The sequence below is a fragment of the Lithobates pipiens genome, unplaced genomic scaffold (assembly GCF_037356315.1).
Source record: "Lithobates pipiens isolate NorthernLeopardFrog02 unplaced genomic scaffold, aLitPip1_a1.2 Scaffold_13, whole genome shotgun sequence".
Lineage (NCBI taxonomy): Eukaryota > Metazoa > Chordata > Amphibia > Anura > Ranidae > Lithobates > Lithobates pipiens.
The window spans coordinates 538,598,968-538,615,221 of record NW_027507718.1 but is presented as its reverse complement, the minus strand read 5'-3'; the positions used below and the strand labels follow the sequence as shown (position 1 = coordinate 538,615,221).

At 50.4% G+C, this 16,254-nt stretch overlaps 1 protein-coding gene across 1 annotated transcript in view; it reads left to right on the top strand.

The window, feature by feature from the left end:
* RTKN (rhotekin) overlaps positions 1 to 16,254 on the top strand; it is a 155,132-nt gene that overhangs the window by 64,571 nt on the left and 74,307 nt on the right. Inside the window, exon 2 of the mRNA XM_077478267.1 lies at positions 14,090 to 14,289. Coding sequence (XP_077334393.1) covers positions 14,090 to 14,289 — 200 coding nt within the window. The remainder of the gene's footprint in view (positions 1 to 14,089; positions 14,290 to 16,254) is intronic.

The window sequence follows — 16,254 nt, the reverse complement described above, 5'->3', positions numbered from 1 at the left end:
GGGTTTGGTGAGTTTCTTTCCCGCAGATCGCTCTCCAGACATTTGGGTTTGGTGAGTTTCCCGCAGATCGCTCTCCAGACATTTGGGTTCAGTGAATTATCTGCAGATCGCTCTCCAGACATTTGGGTTTGGTGAGTTTCTTTCCCGCAGATCGCTCTCCAGACATTTGGGTTTGGTGAGATTCCCACAGATCGCTCTCCAGACATTTGGGTTTGGTGAGTTTCCCGTAGATCGCTCTCCAGACATTTGGGTTTGGTGAGTTTCCCGCAGATCGCTCTCCAGACATTTGGGTTTGGTGAGTTTCCCGCAGATCACTCTCCAGACCTTTGGGTTTGGTGAGTTTCCCGCAGATCGCTCTCCAGACATTTGGGTTCAGTGAATTATCTGCAGATCGCTCTCCAGACCTTTGGGTTTGGTGAGTTTCCCACAGATCGCTCTCCAGACCTTTGGGTTTGGTGAGTTTCTTTCCCGCAGATCGCTCTCCAGACATTTGGGTTTGGTGAGTTTCTTTCCCGCAGATCGCTCTCCAGACATTTGGGTTTGGTGAGTTTCCCGCAGATCGCTCTCCAGACATTTGGGTTTGGTGAGTTTCCCGCAGATCGCTCTCCAGACATTTGGGTTTGGTGAGTTTCTTTCCCGCAGATCGCTCTCCAGACATTTGGGTTTGGTGAGTTTCCCGCAGATCGCTCTCCAGACATTTGGGTTTGGTGAGTTTCCCGCAGATCGCTTTCCAGACATTTGGGTTTGGTGAGTTTCCCGCAGATCGCTCTCCAGACATTTGGGTTTGGTGAGTTTCCTGCAGAACACTCTCCAGACCTTTGGGTTTGGTGAGTTTCCCACAGATCGCTCTCCAGACCTTTGGGTTTGGTGAGTTTCCCACAGATCGCTCTCCAGACCTTTGGGTTTGGTGAGTTTCCTGCAGAACGCTCTCCAGACCTTTGGGTTTGGTGAGTTTCCCACAGATCGCTCTCCAGACCTTTGGGTTTGGTGAGTTTCCCACAGATCGCTCTCCAGACCTTTGGGTTTGGTGAGTTTCTTTCCCGCAGATCGCTCTCCAGACATTTGGGTTTGGTGAGTTTCTTTCCCGCAGATCGCTCTCCAGACATTTGGGTTTGGTGAGTTTCCCGCAGATCGCTCTCCAGACATTTGGGTTTGGTGAGTTTCCCGCAGATCGCTCTCCAGACATTTGGGTTTGGTGAGTTTCCCGCAGATCGCTCTCCAGACATTTGGGTTTGGTGAGTTTCCCGCAGATCGCTTTCCAGACATTTGGGTTTGGTGAGTTTCCTGCAGAACGCTCTCCAGACCTTTGGGTTTGGTGAGTTTCCCACAGATCGCTCTCCAGACCTTTGGGTTTGGTGAGTTTCCCACAGATCGCTCTCCAGACCTTTGGGTTTGGTGAGTTTCCCACAGCTCGCTCTCCAGACATTTGGGTTTGGTGAGTTTCCCGCAGCTCGCTCTCCAGACATTTGGGTTTGGTGAGTTTCCCACAGATCACTCTCCAGACATTTGGGTTTGGTGAGTTTCCCGCAGCTCGCTCTCCAGACATTTGGGTTTGGTGAGTTTCCCACAGATCACTCTCCAGACCTTTGGGTTTGGTGAGTTTCCTGCAGAACGCTCTCCAGACCTTTGGGTTTGGTGAGTTTCCCACAGATCGCTCTCCAGATCTTTGGGTTTGGTGAGTTTCCCACAGATCGCTCTCCAGACCTTTGGGTTTGGTGAGTTTCCTGCAGAACGCTCTCCAGACCTTTGGGTTTGGTGAGTTTCCCACAGATCGCTCTCCAGACCTTTGGGTTTGGTGAGTTTCCCACAGATCGCTCTCCAGACCTTTGGGTTCAGTGAATTATCTGCAGAGCACTCTCCAGGTTCAAAGGTAAAGCCTTTTGGTGTCACCCAGTCAAACATCTTTGAGTTCTTCCAGATTGACCACATCACTTATCTCAAGGTCGAGTCCACCGTCCTTCTTCATGGTGGCCGGCCTAAACAGCATGGTCGCCTCGGTCTTCAGAGACAGGAGTATCTCTGGGTCAGTAATTCTGTTAAAAGGTTTGGAATCTGCTTAATGGAAGGTTCAGCGTTGCCCGTGCCGGGTGCGAAGGAAGAAGGTTCCACCTGAGGAAATGCCCCATGACGTCAACGCTGACCTTCTTTGAAATTGGATCTGGATCAACATTCGGCCCCCAAGTACCCTTGAGGGGCAAACTTCGGGCACTTACAATCTTATTCCAAGTATGCTAGTCCCCCATTTCTTGGTGAAGACCTTTTGTATGGGGGGGGGGGTCTCCCCTTCTGTAGCACCTCCCGTGACCCCCGCGGGACCTCAGTTAGGTTCTGTTGGCCCCATTAAGGTGGTAAAACCGGATTGTCTCAGATTATCTGAATCCAGCGTCCCTCAATGAACTTCCCGTAACGGATTTTTACCTTCAGTACATAAATCCCGTGCAACTGACATATTTACAGAGACGCCGAGGAAATGGCATGCATGCGTCAGATATAGCTGCTCCGCCCGCAACGCGTTTAGTCACACGGCGATTGTGTTTGTAAATCATAAAATGATCCATAATGAAGAGATGTCAGGATTTATGGTTTGTGAGTTTCAATGTATACAGGCAGTATATAGTGTATAGACATGGTATATAGCAGTGTATACTGTATGCAGTACATAACACAGACCCCGTACAAATGATGGATGGGGACGGAGGGGACATCACACAATGCTCACTCTGTACTCGTCCCCTGACATTTTCCAGAGGACAGCGTGGGTCACGGAGCCCCCCCACGCCTATGACATCACACTTAACCTTTTCATTGCCGCACAGCATAGTATGGTATATGGGATCGAGGAGCTGATCCTGGAATGTGTATATAGATATATATATATACTGTAGTAGAAGGAGAGACTTCGGCAGGGTTCTAGAGACGGTCATCTTGTAGAGTGCTGATCAATTAGACTGGTTACAAGAGATCAATGTGATTAGAGACTGGTGGCCTGGGATGGGGGGGGGCAGGAGGGGCGGCTGCCCTGGGCCCAGTGGGCATTTAGAGGGTTGTGCTAGGGAGAAATGTGAACTAGGAAAGTGGATTTGTGCTAGGAGAGGAAATCGGGGGGGGGGGGGGAACTAGCACTGGGAGGGGGATGGGGAGAACATATAAGGGGGGTTTTTAGAGAGGGAAAATATATGAGCTGGGAGGAGGGATTTGGGGAGGGAGAGGATTTGAGCTGGGAGGGGGATTTAGGGAGGGAGAGGATTTGAGCTGGAAGGGGGGATTTAGGGAGGGAGATGATTTGAACGGGGAGGGGGGATTTAGGGAGGGAGAAGATTGGAGCTGGGAGGGGGATTTAGGGAGGGAGAGGATTTGAGCTGAAAGGGGGATTTAGGGAGGGAGATGATTTGAACTGGGAGGGGGGATTTAGGCAGGGAGAAGATTGGAGCTGGGAGGGGAGATTTAGGGAGGGAGAGGATTTGAGCTGGGAGGGGGGATTTAGGGAGGGAGAGGATTTGAGCTGGGAGGGGGATTTAGGGAGGGAGAGGATTTGAGCTGGGAAGGGGGATTTAGGGAGGGAGAGGACTTGAGCTGGGAGGGGATTTAGGGAGGGAGAGGATTTGAGCTGGGAGGGGGATTTAGGGAGGGAGAGGATTTGAGCTGGGAGGGGGATTTAGGGAGGGAGAGGATTTGAGCTGGGAGGGGGATTTAGGGAGGGAGAAGATTTGAGATGGGAGGGAGATTTGAGCTGGGAGGGGGATTTAGGGAGGGAGAAGATTTGAGCTGGGAGGGGAGATTTAGGGAGGGAGAGGATTTGAGCTGGGAGGGGAGATTTGGGGAGGGAGAGGATTTGAGCTGGGAGGGGGATTTAGGGAGGGAGAGGATTTGAGCTGAGAGGGGAGATTTAGGGAGGGAGAGGATTTGAGCTGGGAGGGGGATTTGGGGAGGGAGAAGATTTGAGCTGGGAGGGGGATTTAGGGAGGGAGAGGATTTGAGCTGGGAGGGGGGATTTAGGGAGGGAGAGGATATGAGCTGGGAGGGGGGATTTAGGGAGGGAGAAGATTTGAGCTGGGAGGGGAGATTTAGGGAGGGAGAGGATTTGAGCTGGGAGGGGAGATTTAGGGAGGGAGAGGATTTGAGCTGGGAGGGGGGGTTGCCATTCTGTGTCTTTACTCCGGGCTCTAGATGACCATTCCCCATCACTAGGGGTGTAGCGCCCCCCCTACATAGTCTGTGAGCCACAATAGTCTGAATTGTTTTTCTTATTCTGCTCAGGTCGGGGGGCTTCTGGAGATTAGGACGGGGGGGGGGGGGGGGTTAGAATACCTGACCTGAATATAAGGAGGGCCTAGCCAATACCTGAGGAGGTGTGCCCAGAAGGTGGATGGGTTCCAGGTAAATAGGCTGGAGTCCAGAGGAGAGGGTCTTCTCCTGTGTGGGGACGGATCAGTGAGCTCCAGGGGACTGCTTGCCCTGGGGCACTCCTGGGCGGCACGCTGGTCTTCTCCTTCGGACATTGTGCCCATGGACCGTGCACACTCTGGAGTGAAGCCCCCTCTCTTGAGTTTCCTAGTCTCAGGCCCATGAAAGGTGGACCACCTCAGTCTTCCATGACTTGTCCTGCCTTGTTGGGTGCATGGTCCTCAGCTGGGCACATATAGACTGTCCTAGTGGATCTATTGAGATAGAAGCGTCCTCCATTAGCAGTCTGCTTAGTTTTTGGGGTATCCAAGATCCCCTACCAAGTTCTACCAATCATAAATGTACAAAACGACACCCTTTGAATATACGGAGCTGTCTCTTTGCTGGATTGGGCTGTCCCTTTGAATATACGGGGCTGTCTCTTTGCTGGATTGGGCTGTCCCTTTGAATATACGGGGCTGTCTCTTTGCTGGATTGGGCTGTCTCTTTAAATATATGGGGCCATCTCTTTGCTGGATTGGGATGCCCTTTGAATATATGGGGATGTCTCGTTGCTGAATGTATAGGGCCAGCTCTGTGCTGGATTGGGCTGTCTCTTTGCTGAATATATGGGGCCATCTCTTTGCTGGATTGGGATGTCTCTTTGACAAATATATGGGGATGTCTCTTTGCTGGATTGGGCTGTCTCTTTGATGAATATATGGGGATGTCTCTTTGCTAGATTGGGCTGTCTCTTTGAATATATGGGGATGTCTCTTTGCTGGATTGGACTGTCTCTTTGCTGGATTGGGCTGTCTCTTTGATGAATATATAGGAATCTCTCTTTGCTGGATTGGGCTGTCTCTTTGATGAATATATGGTTATGTCTCGTTGCTGAATTGGGCTGTCTGTTTGCTGAATATATGGGGATGTCCCTTTGCTGGATTGGGCTATCTCTTTGCTGGATTGGGCTATTTTTTTTTTGACTATATGGGGCTGTCTCTTTGCTGGATTGGGCTGTCTCTTTGACGAATATATGGGGATGTCTCTTTGCTGGATTGGGCTGTCTCTTTGACGAATATATGGGGATGTCTCTTTGCTGGATTGGGCTGTCTCTTTGACGAATATATGGGGATGTCTCTTTGCTGGATTGGGCTTTCTCTTTGCTGAATATATGGGGCTGTCTCTTTGCTGGATTGGGCTGTCACTTTGAATATATGGGGCTGTCTCTTTGCTGGATTGGGCTGTCCCTTTTAATATACGGGCTGTCTCTTTGCTGGATTGGGCTGTCCCTTTGAATATACGGGGCTGTCTCTTTGCTGGATTGGGCTGTCTCTTTGAATATATGGGGCTGTCTCTGCTGGATTGGGCTGTCCCTTTGAATATACGGGGCTGTCTCTTTGCTGGATTGGGCTGTCCCTTTGAATATATGGGGCTGTCTCTTTGCTGGATTGGGCTGTCCCTTTGAATATATGGGGCTGTCTCTGCTGGATTGGGCTGTCCCTTTGAATATACGGGGCTGTCTCTTTGCTGGATTGGGCTTTCTCTTTGCTGAATATATGGGGCTGTCTCTTTGCTGGATTGGGGCTGTCTCTTTGATGAATATATAGGAATCTCTCTTTGCTGGATTGGGCTGTCTCTTTGATGAATATATGGTTATGTCTCGTTGCTGAATTGGGCTGTCTGTTTGCTGAATATATGGGGATGTCTCTTTGCTGGATTGGGCTATTTCTTTATGACTATATGGGGCTGTCTCTTTGCTGGATTGGGCTGTCTCTTTGACGAATATATGGGGATGTCTCTTTGCTGGATTGGGCTGTCTCTTTGAATATATGGGGATGTCTCTTTTCTGGATTGGGCTGTCCCTTTGAATATACGGGGCTGTCTCTTTGCTGGATTGGGCTGTCCCTTTGAATATACGGGGCTGTCTCTTTGCTGGATTGGGCTGTCCCTTTGAATATACGGGGCTGTCTCTTTGCTGGATTGGGCTGTCCCTTTGAATATACGGGGCTGTCTCTTTGCTGGATTGGGCTGTCTCTGGACTGTGCCGTCTCCTTGTTGATGGTAGACAGAGGAGCATAACTGTATCACTACATCGGGACTTGTGCTCCGGGGGACACAATTTGTAGGCCCACAATCGGGATTGATGAACCTCCATTATCCTCTGGCCGGTTCTCCATCTGGCTTAAACTTTGGTCAGTGCTTCTCCCGGGTTCCCAGTGTAGAGGCTGTTCTCGGGTTCTGGACAGAAGACCCCGGGGGGGGGGCACCCATATCAGAGTCGGGGGTACTAAGAATCAGTAGGAGAGGGTGGCAGGCCTTCAGGAGCTTGGCAGAGGTCCATATGGGGAACCAGCTTTGGTGGTCTGGGCACATTGGCCTTCCTTTTAGCTAGCCTGATAGTGCTTATGTTCCCATGGTTATGGCGGTGTCTTTGTGGTCTTGAGGTCTGTGGTTGGGGGGGGGGGCAGAAATATGTGGGGGTGTGTCTTTGTGGTCTTGAGGTCTGTGGTTGGCGGGGCAGAAATATGTGGGGGTGTGTCTTTGTGGTCTTGAGGTCTGTGGTTGGCGGGGGGGGGCAGAAATATGTGGGGGTGTAACATCTGAAGGTGGGTCTAGTGTTTGGCAGAATGGACCATGATATTGTGAGGAGGAGGACAGAACACTGGCTGTGTTGGCGGGGAAGAGAGAGGGGTCCACACAGGATGTTCAGAAGAGTGAGGAGCTCTTCCAGATGGGGTCCACTGGATCCTGGGGGGGGGGGGAGGTCTTGGCCACAGCTTTAGGTCCACCAGACAGCAACCAATAGGTTGAGGAATGAGGAAGAAGGCCTCAGGGTCAAGGTGGGCAGAGGGGGAAGTTCTGAAGGCCAACCATCTATGGGCAACCAGGGGTTCTCAGAGAAAGGGTCTCCTGTCCCCCTGACCCCCCACCCCGCTCAGGTATATAAACTGAAGTTCGGGATACAACCCCTCACCCAGGACTCTCAATGCCCAGCATCGGGCATGTGAGAAGAAGAGTGTGTTGTGCCTGCTGGGGCTCTGTGGCCCCGGAGGGAGGAAATCCGTGGCCTGCATGTGGTGAATCCACATATAAGTCGCAGCCGGGGGACGGAGCGCCCACAAGTGGTGTAGGGTGGTGGGAGCTTTGCTGTGGCTGGAATGGCCCCCTACATGTGAGGCATAGTGGGGGGCATAGTGACAATACTGAGGTGCGGGTGACTGTAAAAAAAATTTGGGGTGTATTGTGCGGGGAAACAATATTGGAGTGAGGGGTGACTGTGCATATATTGGGGTGCAGGGTGCCTGTGACAATATAGGGGTGTGGGCTGACTGTGAAAATATTGGGGTGCAGGACGCTTGTGACAATAATGGGGTGACTGTGACAATATTAGGGAACGGGGGGACAATATTGGGATGTGGGTGACTGTGACAATATTGGGGTACGGGGGGACAATATTGGGATGTGGGTGACTGTGACAATATTGGGGTACGGGGGGACAATATTGGGATGTGGGTGACTGTGACAATATTGGGGGCGGGTGACTGTGAAAATTGGGGTGCAGGGTACCAGTGACAATATTGGGGTGCGGGTAATTGTGACAGATTTTAGGGTGCGGGGTACGAGTGAGATTATAGGGGTGCGGGTCACATAGAAATATATCAGTATAATGTAGAGATATGGGGGGATGTCAGCATTGTGTCCCCTTCCTCCTCCTCCTCCTCCTCCTCCTCCTCCTCCTGGTCTCGGTGTATTTTTAGCAGTCTTCTCCTCTCTGTACAGCCCCCCCTCCCCCCATCTTCCTCTATACTGCCCACTGACACCAGCACATTCCCCGCAGCCCTCTCCTCTCCTCTCCTCTCCTCTCCTCTCTGTCACGGCTGCAGACGGTGAAGGCCTCATTCACAGAGGCTGGGTGGATTCTCCGAGACACACTGATACTCTACAGATATGTATATATATATATACACCGATACAGCACAGACGTATACACACTGACACACCGATACAGCACAGACGTATACACACTGACACACCGATACAGCACAGACGTATACACACTGACACACCGATACAATGTACAGACACGGCTCCTCTACACACTGACACACACACAACCATACAACACACACTGACACACACACACAACCATACAACACACACTGACACACACACATAGCCATACAACACACACTGACACACACATAGCCATACAACACACACTGACACACACACAACCATACAACACACACTGACACACACATAGCCATACAACACACACTGACACACACACATAGCCATACAACACACACTGACACACACACATAGCCATACAACACACACTGACACACACATAGCCATACAACACACACTGACACACACACATAGCCATACAACACACACTGACACACACATAGCCATACAACACACACTGACACACACACAACCATACAACACACACTGACACACACATAGCCATACAACACACACTGACACACACAACCATACAACACACACTGACACACACACATAGCCATACAACACACACTGACACACACATAGCCATACAACACACACTGACACACACACATAGCCATACAACACACACTGACACACACATAGCCATACAACACACACTGACACACACACATAGCCATACAACACACACTGACCGCACAGGCCGAGCCCGCCGGTTGGTCAGCACGCACATACATGACCCAGATTGAGGAAATGACTCCTCGCCCAGCTGTGGCAATGACACACCTGAACACAATCATACACATGGGGCTGCCATAGTCCGTGGCGGTGTCAGAGCCCCCACACATGGTATATACAGAATATCTCCAGTATGGATGAGCACAGAACTGTGAGTACCCCCCCCCGACCCCCCAACACTCCACTCTTCTTGGATGTGGGATTTTACTCTAAAAGGGAACTTGTCAGGACAGATATCGGGTTGTCCAGGGCCATCATCTATGGACAGTCTGCAGGGTCTAGTTCAGGTTGTTTGGGGCCATCATCTATGAACAGTCTGCAGGATTTATAGGTGGGCTCAGGTTATCCAGGGTCATCCTCTATAGATGGTCTCCAGGATTTATAGACGGGTTCAGGTTGTCCAGGGTCATCATCTACTGACAGTCTGCAGGATTTGGTTTTGGTTGTCCGGGGCCTGTCATCTACAGTCTTCAGGATTCACAGTTGGGCTCAGGTTATCCAGGATCATCATCTATAGACAGTATGCAGGATTTGGTTCAGGTTGTCCGGGGGCCATCCTCTATGAACAGTCTTCATGATTTGGAGATGGGCTCAGGTTGTCCAGGGCCATCATCTATGGACAGTCTGCAGGGTTTAGTTCAGGTTTTCCAGGGCCATCATCTATGGACGGTCTTCAGGTTTTATAGATGGGTTCAGGTTTTCCAGGGTCATCCTCTATGGACGGTCTTCAGGTTTTATAGATGGGTTCAGGTTTTCCAGGGCCATCCTCTATGGACGGTCTGCAGGTTTTATAGATGGGTTCAGGTTTTCCAGGGTCATCATCTATGGACGGTCTGCAGGTTTTATAGATGGGTTCAGGTTTTCCAGGGTCATCCTCTATGGACGGTCTTCAGGTTTTATAGATGGGTTCGGGTTTTCCAGGGCCATCCTCTATGGACGGTCTGCAGGGTTTAGTTCAGGTTTTCCAGGGCCATCATCTATGGACGGTCTTCAGGTTTTATAGATGGGTTCAGGTTTTCCAGGGTCATCCTCTATGGACGGTCTTCAGGTTTTATAGATGGGTTCGGGTTTTCCAGGGCCATCCTCTATGGACGGTCTGCAGGTTTTATAGATGGGTTCAGGTTTTCCAGGGTCATCCTCTATGGACGGTCTGCAGGTTTTATAGATGGGTTCAGGTTTTCCAGGGCCATCATCTATGGACGGTCTTCAGGTTTTATAGATGGGTTCGGGTTTTCCAGGGTCATCATCTATGGACGGTCTTCAGGTTTTATAGATGGGTTCAGGTTTTCCAGGGTCATCATCTATGGACGGTCTGCAGGTTTTATAGATGGGTTCAGGTTTTCCAGGGCCATCCTCTATGGACGGTCTTCAGGTCTTATAGATGGGTTCGGGTTTTCCAGGGCCATCCTCTATGGACGGTCTTCAGGTTTTATAGATGGGTTCGGGTTTTCCAGGGTCATCATCTATGGACGGTCTTCAGGTTTTATAGATGGGTTCAGGTTTTCCAGGGTCATCATCTATGGACAGTCTGCAGGTTTTATAGATGGGTTCAGGTTTTCCAGGGTCATCCTCTATGGACGGTCTTCAGGTCTTATAGATGGGTTCAGGTTTTCCAGGGCCATCCTCTATGGACGGTCTTCAGGTTTTATAGATGGGTTCAGGTTTTCCAGGGCCATCATCTATGGACGGTCTTCAGGTTTTATAGATGGGTTCAGGTTTTCCAGGGTCATCATCTATGGACGGTCTGCAGGTTTTATAGATGGGTTCAGGTTTTCCAGGGTCATCATCTATGGACGGTCTGCAGGTTTTATAGATGGGTTCAGGTTTTCCAGGGTCATCATCTATGGACGGTCTGCAGGTTTTATAGATGGGTTCAGGTTTTCCAGGGTCATCATCTATGGACGGTCTGCAGGTTTTATAGATGGGTTCAGGTTTTCCAGGGTCATCATCTATGGACGGTCTGCAGGTTTTATAGATGGGTTCAGGTTTTCCAGGGCCATCATCTCTGGACAGTCTGCAGGTTTTATAGATGGGCTCAGGTTGTCCAGGGCCATAATTAATGGACAGTCTGCCAGGTACTCAGAAAAACGGAAACTTCTGTGGTAACTTCCTTGGTAATAATACTGAACGTTAACTCAAGATATCTGTTTTTACATACAATTCTGACCCTGCTTTAGTATGTAATTCCAACCCTGTTTACGTACTAAAGTTGGCTGGTCCCTGCTGAACTGGATGAATTTCAATCCATGTGTACCCAGCTTAATTCAATGGGGGTGGGGGATTTTCTGGGTGGTGATCATCATTACTTTGTGATAATAATGAAGGTAAATCTGATATTTATTTTACAATTATTTTACCTTTCCTGATTCCTCCCTCCACCTCATCAACATGCTAATGACATTTTTTAAATAAAACTTTTCTATTTTCATTATATAGCTTATTTTATTCCTAGCGATGTCATCACTTGGTCTCTGTGCTTCTCTATTAGAGATGAAGTTTGCAGCCATGCATGGTGAACTATAACAACCAATCACGCTCTTAAAAAAAAAAAAAAAATTTGACTTGCCAGGTCCTTATTCTTGATAAGGGTTTCAACCAGGGTTCCTCCAGAGTTTACTAGGGGTCCCATGGAAGTCTAGGGTTCCTCCAGAGTTTACTAGGGGTTCCATGGAAGTCTAGGGTTTCTCCAGAGGTTTCCAGGGGTCCCATGGAAGTCTAGGGTTCCTCCAGAGTTTACTAGGGGTCCCATGGAAGTCTAGGGTTCCTCCAGAGTTTACTAGGGGTTCCATGGAAGTCTAGGGTTTCTCCAGAGGTTTCCAGGGGTTCCATGGAAGTCTAGGGTTTCTCCAGAGGTTTCCAGGGGTTCCATGGAAGTCTAGGGTTCCTCTAGAGGTTGTTAGGGGTTCCATGGAAGTCTAGGGTTCCTCTAGAGGTTGCTAGGGGTTCCATGGAAGTCTGAGGTTCCTCTAGAGGTTGTTAGGGGTTCCATGGAAGTCTATGGATCCTCTAGAGGTTGTTAGGGGTTCCATGGAAGTCTAGGGTTTCTCCAGAGGTTTCCAGGGGTTCCATGGAAGTCTAGGGTTTCTCCAGAGGTTTCCAGGGGTTCCATGGAAGTCTAGGGTTCCTCCAGAGGTTGTTAGGGTTTCCATGGAAGTCTAGGGTTCCTCCACAGGTTGTTAGGGGTTCCATGGAAGTCTAGGGTTCCTCCAGAGGTTGTTAGGGTTTCCATGGAAGTCTAGGGTTCCTCCAGAGGTTGTTAGGGTTTCCATGGAAGTCTAGGGTTCCTCCAGAGGTTGTTAGGGTTTCCATGGAAGTCTAGGGTTCCTCCAGAGGTTATTAGGGTTTCCATGGAAGTCTAGGGTTCCTCTAGAGGTTGTTAGGGGTTCCATGGAAGTCTGAGGTTCCTCTAGAGGTTGTTAGGGGTTCCATGGAAGTCTAGGGTTCCTCCAGAGGTTGTTAGGGGTTCCATGGAAGTCTAGGGTTCCTCCAGAGGTTGTTAGGGGTTCCATGTAAGTCTATGGTTCCTCTAGAGGTTGTTAGGGGTTCCATGGAAGTCTATGGTTCCTCTAGAGGTTGTTAGGGGTTTCCATGGAAGTCTGAGGTTCCTCTAGAGGTTGTTAGGGGTTCCATGGAAGTCTAGGGTTCCTCCAGAGGTTGTTAGGGTTTCCATGGAAGTCTAGGGTTCCTCCAGAGGTTGTTAGGGTTTCCATGGAAGTCTAGGGTTCCTCCAGAGGTTGTTAGGGTTTCCATGGAAGTCTAGGGTTCCTCCAGAGGTTATTAGGGTTTCCATGGAAGTCTAGGGTTCCTCTAGAGGTTGTTAGGGGTTCCATGGAAGTCTGAGGTTCCTCTAGAGGTTGTTAGGGGTTCCATGGAAGTCTAGGGTTCCTCCAGAGGTTGTTAGGGGTTCCATGGAAGTCTAGGGTTCCTCCAGAGGTTGTTAGGGGTTCCATGTAAGTCTATGGTTCCTCTAGAGGTTGTTAGGGGTTCCATGGAAGTCTATGGTTCCTCTAGAGGTTGTTAGGGGTTTTCCATGGAAGTCTGAGGTTCCTCTAGAGGTTGTTAGGGGTTTCCATGGAAGTCTGAGGTTCCTCTAGAGGTTGTTAGGGGTTCCATGGAAGTCTAGGGTTCCTCCAGAGGTTGTTAGGGGTTCCATGGAAGTCTAGGGTTCCTCTAGAGGTTGTTAGGGGTTCCATGGAAGTCTATGGTTCCTCTAGAGGTTGTTAGGGGTTTCCATGGAAGTCTGAGGTTCCTCTAGAGGTTGTTAGGGGTTCCATGGAAGTCTAGGGTTCCTCCAGAGGTTACTATGGGTTCCATGTTGTGAACAAGCACCAGTTATCCGCGTGAAATCGGTCTACCAATGTAACGTCCTGTCTACATCTTTTGGCACCTTGACAAAAAAGTAACTATTCTGCAGAAGTTCTTCCTTCCATGGTGTGCCACCAATTTTCTTTTTTTTTTTCAATTACTATTGGCGGTGGTGAGCAGGGGCCAGCTTTCTGGACTCCCTCCAGAGGTTGCTAGGGGTTCCTTGAGCAATGTCTGCCCCTCAGATAAGTTCCCACTGACACCATTGATCTTCTTAGCTATCTGCAAGGGGGTAATTCTTGCCAATGACCACAAGTGTAAGGAACAGAAGACCGGAAAGTTATTTCAAGGGGTCCTCTGTGTTGAAAAGGTTGAGTAAGGCTGAATAAAAGTCTTGTATGAATTCTATGGGGATCCCATGCAACGGCGGCGTTGGTTTTTTCCATCGTTGGGTTGGTGGGTGTTGGGGCATCACGGGTGACATGAATCTGCATTGCTGGATGACGTGACTGACGATGGCCCTGTCTGACTTGCCGTAGCTTCCAATGGTTATTGCGAGAGGCATCGGGTTCTACAGGGGTTCAGAAAGTATATCATATTTTGGGGTCATTTTTTTTTGCGTAATTTTCAGGCCATTTAACATGTTTTGGGAATCCCATGTAACGTGCACGTCGCTGTCTTACAGGACACAGACATCCAGAAGCGGATTGACCACGAGGTGCGGATCCGGGATGGGGCGATGAAGCTGCTGGGGGCCTGTACACAGAAGGAACAGGCGCTGGAAGCCGCCAAGAGTCTTCTGGTGTGTAATAGTCGTATAATGACCTATATGTCCGAGCTGCAGCACCGCAAGGAGGAGCAAGTCCTGCAGCACAGCGCACGCAGGTAGGTCACAGCTATGGCTGCCGAATGGCTCGCTAACGCTACTATACCGTCATATGTCACTCCATAACTACAACCCCTCTCCTCATCTACATGACATAGGAGGAGGTGAGATTAGAGGGTTCAGAGCAATTTGAGAGATACAGAGGGACTCTGGAGGGACAGAGAGACAAAAGATCAAAGGGGTAATAAGGAGGGACAAGAGGATCATAGAGAAAGGGATCTCAGAGGGATCCATACAGTACTGATTGGGCTATAGCAGGGCTGGACTGGGACAAAAATTTGGCCCTGGACTTCATCCAGACCGGCCCACTTACATCAGAGTGTCCCATCAGCACCCCTTACATCAGAGTGTCTCATCACCAACCCCCTTACATCAGAGTGTCCCATCACCAGCCCCCTTACATCAGAGTGTCCCATCACCAGCCCCCTTACATCAGAGTGTCCCATCACCAGCCCCCTTACATCAGAGTGTCCCATCACCAGCCCCCTTACATCAGAGTGTCCCATCACCAGCCCCCTTACATCAGAGTGTCCCATCACCAGCCCCCTTACATCAGAGTGTCCCATCAGCACCCCCTTACATCAGAGTGTCCCATCACCAGCCCCCTTACATCAGAGTGTCCCATCACCAGCCCCCTTACATCAGAGTGTCCCATCACCAGCCCCCTTACATCAGAGTGTCCCATCAGCACCCCCCTTACATCAGAGTGTCCCATCAGCAGCCCCCTTACATCAGAGTGTCCCATCACCAGCCCCCTTACATCAGAGTGTCCCATCACCAGCCCCCTTACATCAGAGTGTCCCATCACCAGCCCCCTTACATCAGAGTGTCCCATCACCAGCCCCCTTACATCAGAGTGTCCCATCACCAGCCCCCTTACATCAGAGTGTCCCATCACCAGCCCCCTTACATCAGAGTGTCCCATCACCAGCCCCCTTACATCAGAGTGTCCCATCACCAGCCCCCTTACATCAGAGTGTCCCATCAGCACCCCCCTTACATCAGAGTGTCCCATCACCACCCCCTTACATCAGAGCGTCCCATCACCAGCCCCCTTACATCAGAGTGTCCCATCAGCACCCCCCTTACATCAGAGTGTCCCATCACCATCCCCCTTACATCAGAGTGTCCCATCACCAGCCCCCTTACATCAGAGTGTCCCATCACCAGCCCCTTACATCAGAGTGTCCCATCACCAGCCCCCTTTCATCAGAGTGTCCCATCACCAGCCCCCTTACATCAGAGTGTCCCATCACCATCCCCTTACATCAGAGTGTCCCATCACCAGCCCCCTTACATCAGAGTGTCCCATCACCACCCCCTTACATCAGAGTGTCCCATCACCATCCCCTTACATCAGAGTGTCCCATCACCATCCCCTTACATCAGAGTGTCCCATCACCAGCCCCCTTACATCAGAGTGTCCCATCACCAGCCCCCTTACATCAGAGTGTCCCATCACCACCCCCTTACATCAGAGTGTCCCATCACCAGCCCCTTACATCAGAGTGTCCCATCACCAGCCCCCTTACATCAGAGTGTCCCATCAGCACCCCCCTTACATCAGAGTGTCCCATCACCACTCCCTTACATCAGAGTGTCCCATCAGCACCCCCTTACATCAGAGTGTCCCATCACCAGCCCCCTTACATCAGAGTGTCCCATCACCAGCCCCCTTACATCAGAGTGTCCCATCACCAGCCCCTTACATCAGAGTGTCCCATCAGCACCCCTTACATCAGAGTGTCCCATCAGCGCCCCCTTACATCAGAGTGTCCCATCACCAGCCCCCTTACATCAGAGTGTCCCATCACCAGCCCCCTTACATCAGAGTGTCCCATCACCAGCCCCCTTACATCAGAGTGTCCCATCACCAGCCCCCTTACATCAGAGTGTCCCATCACCAGCCCCCTTACATCAGAGTGTCCCATCACCAGCCCCCTTACATCAGAGCGTCCCATCAC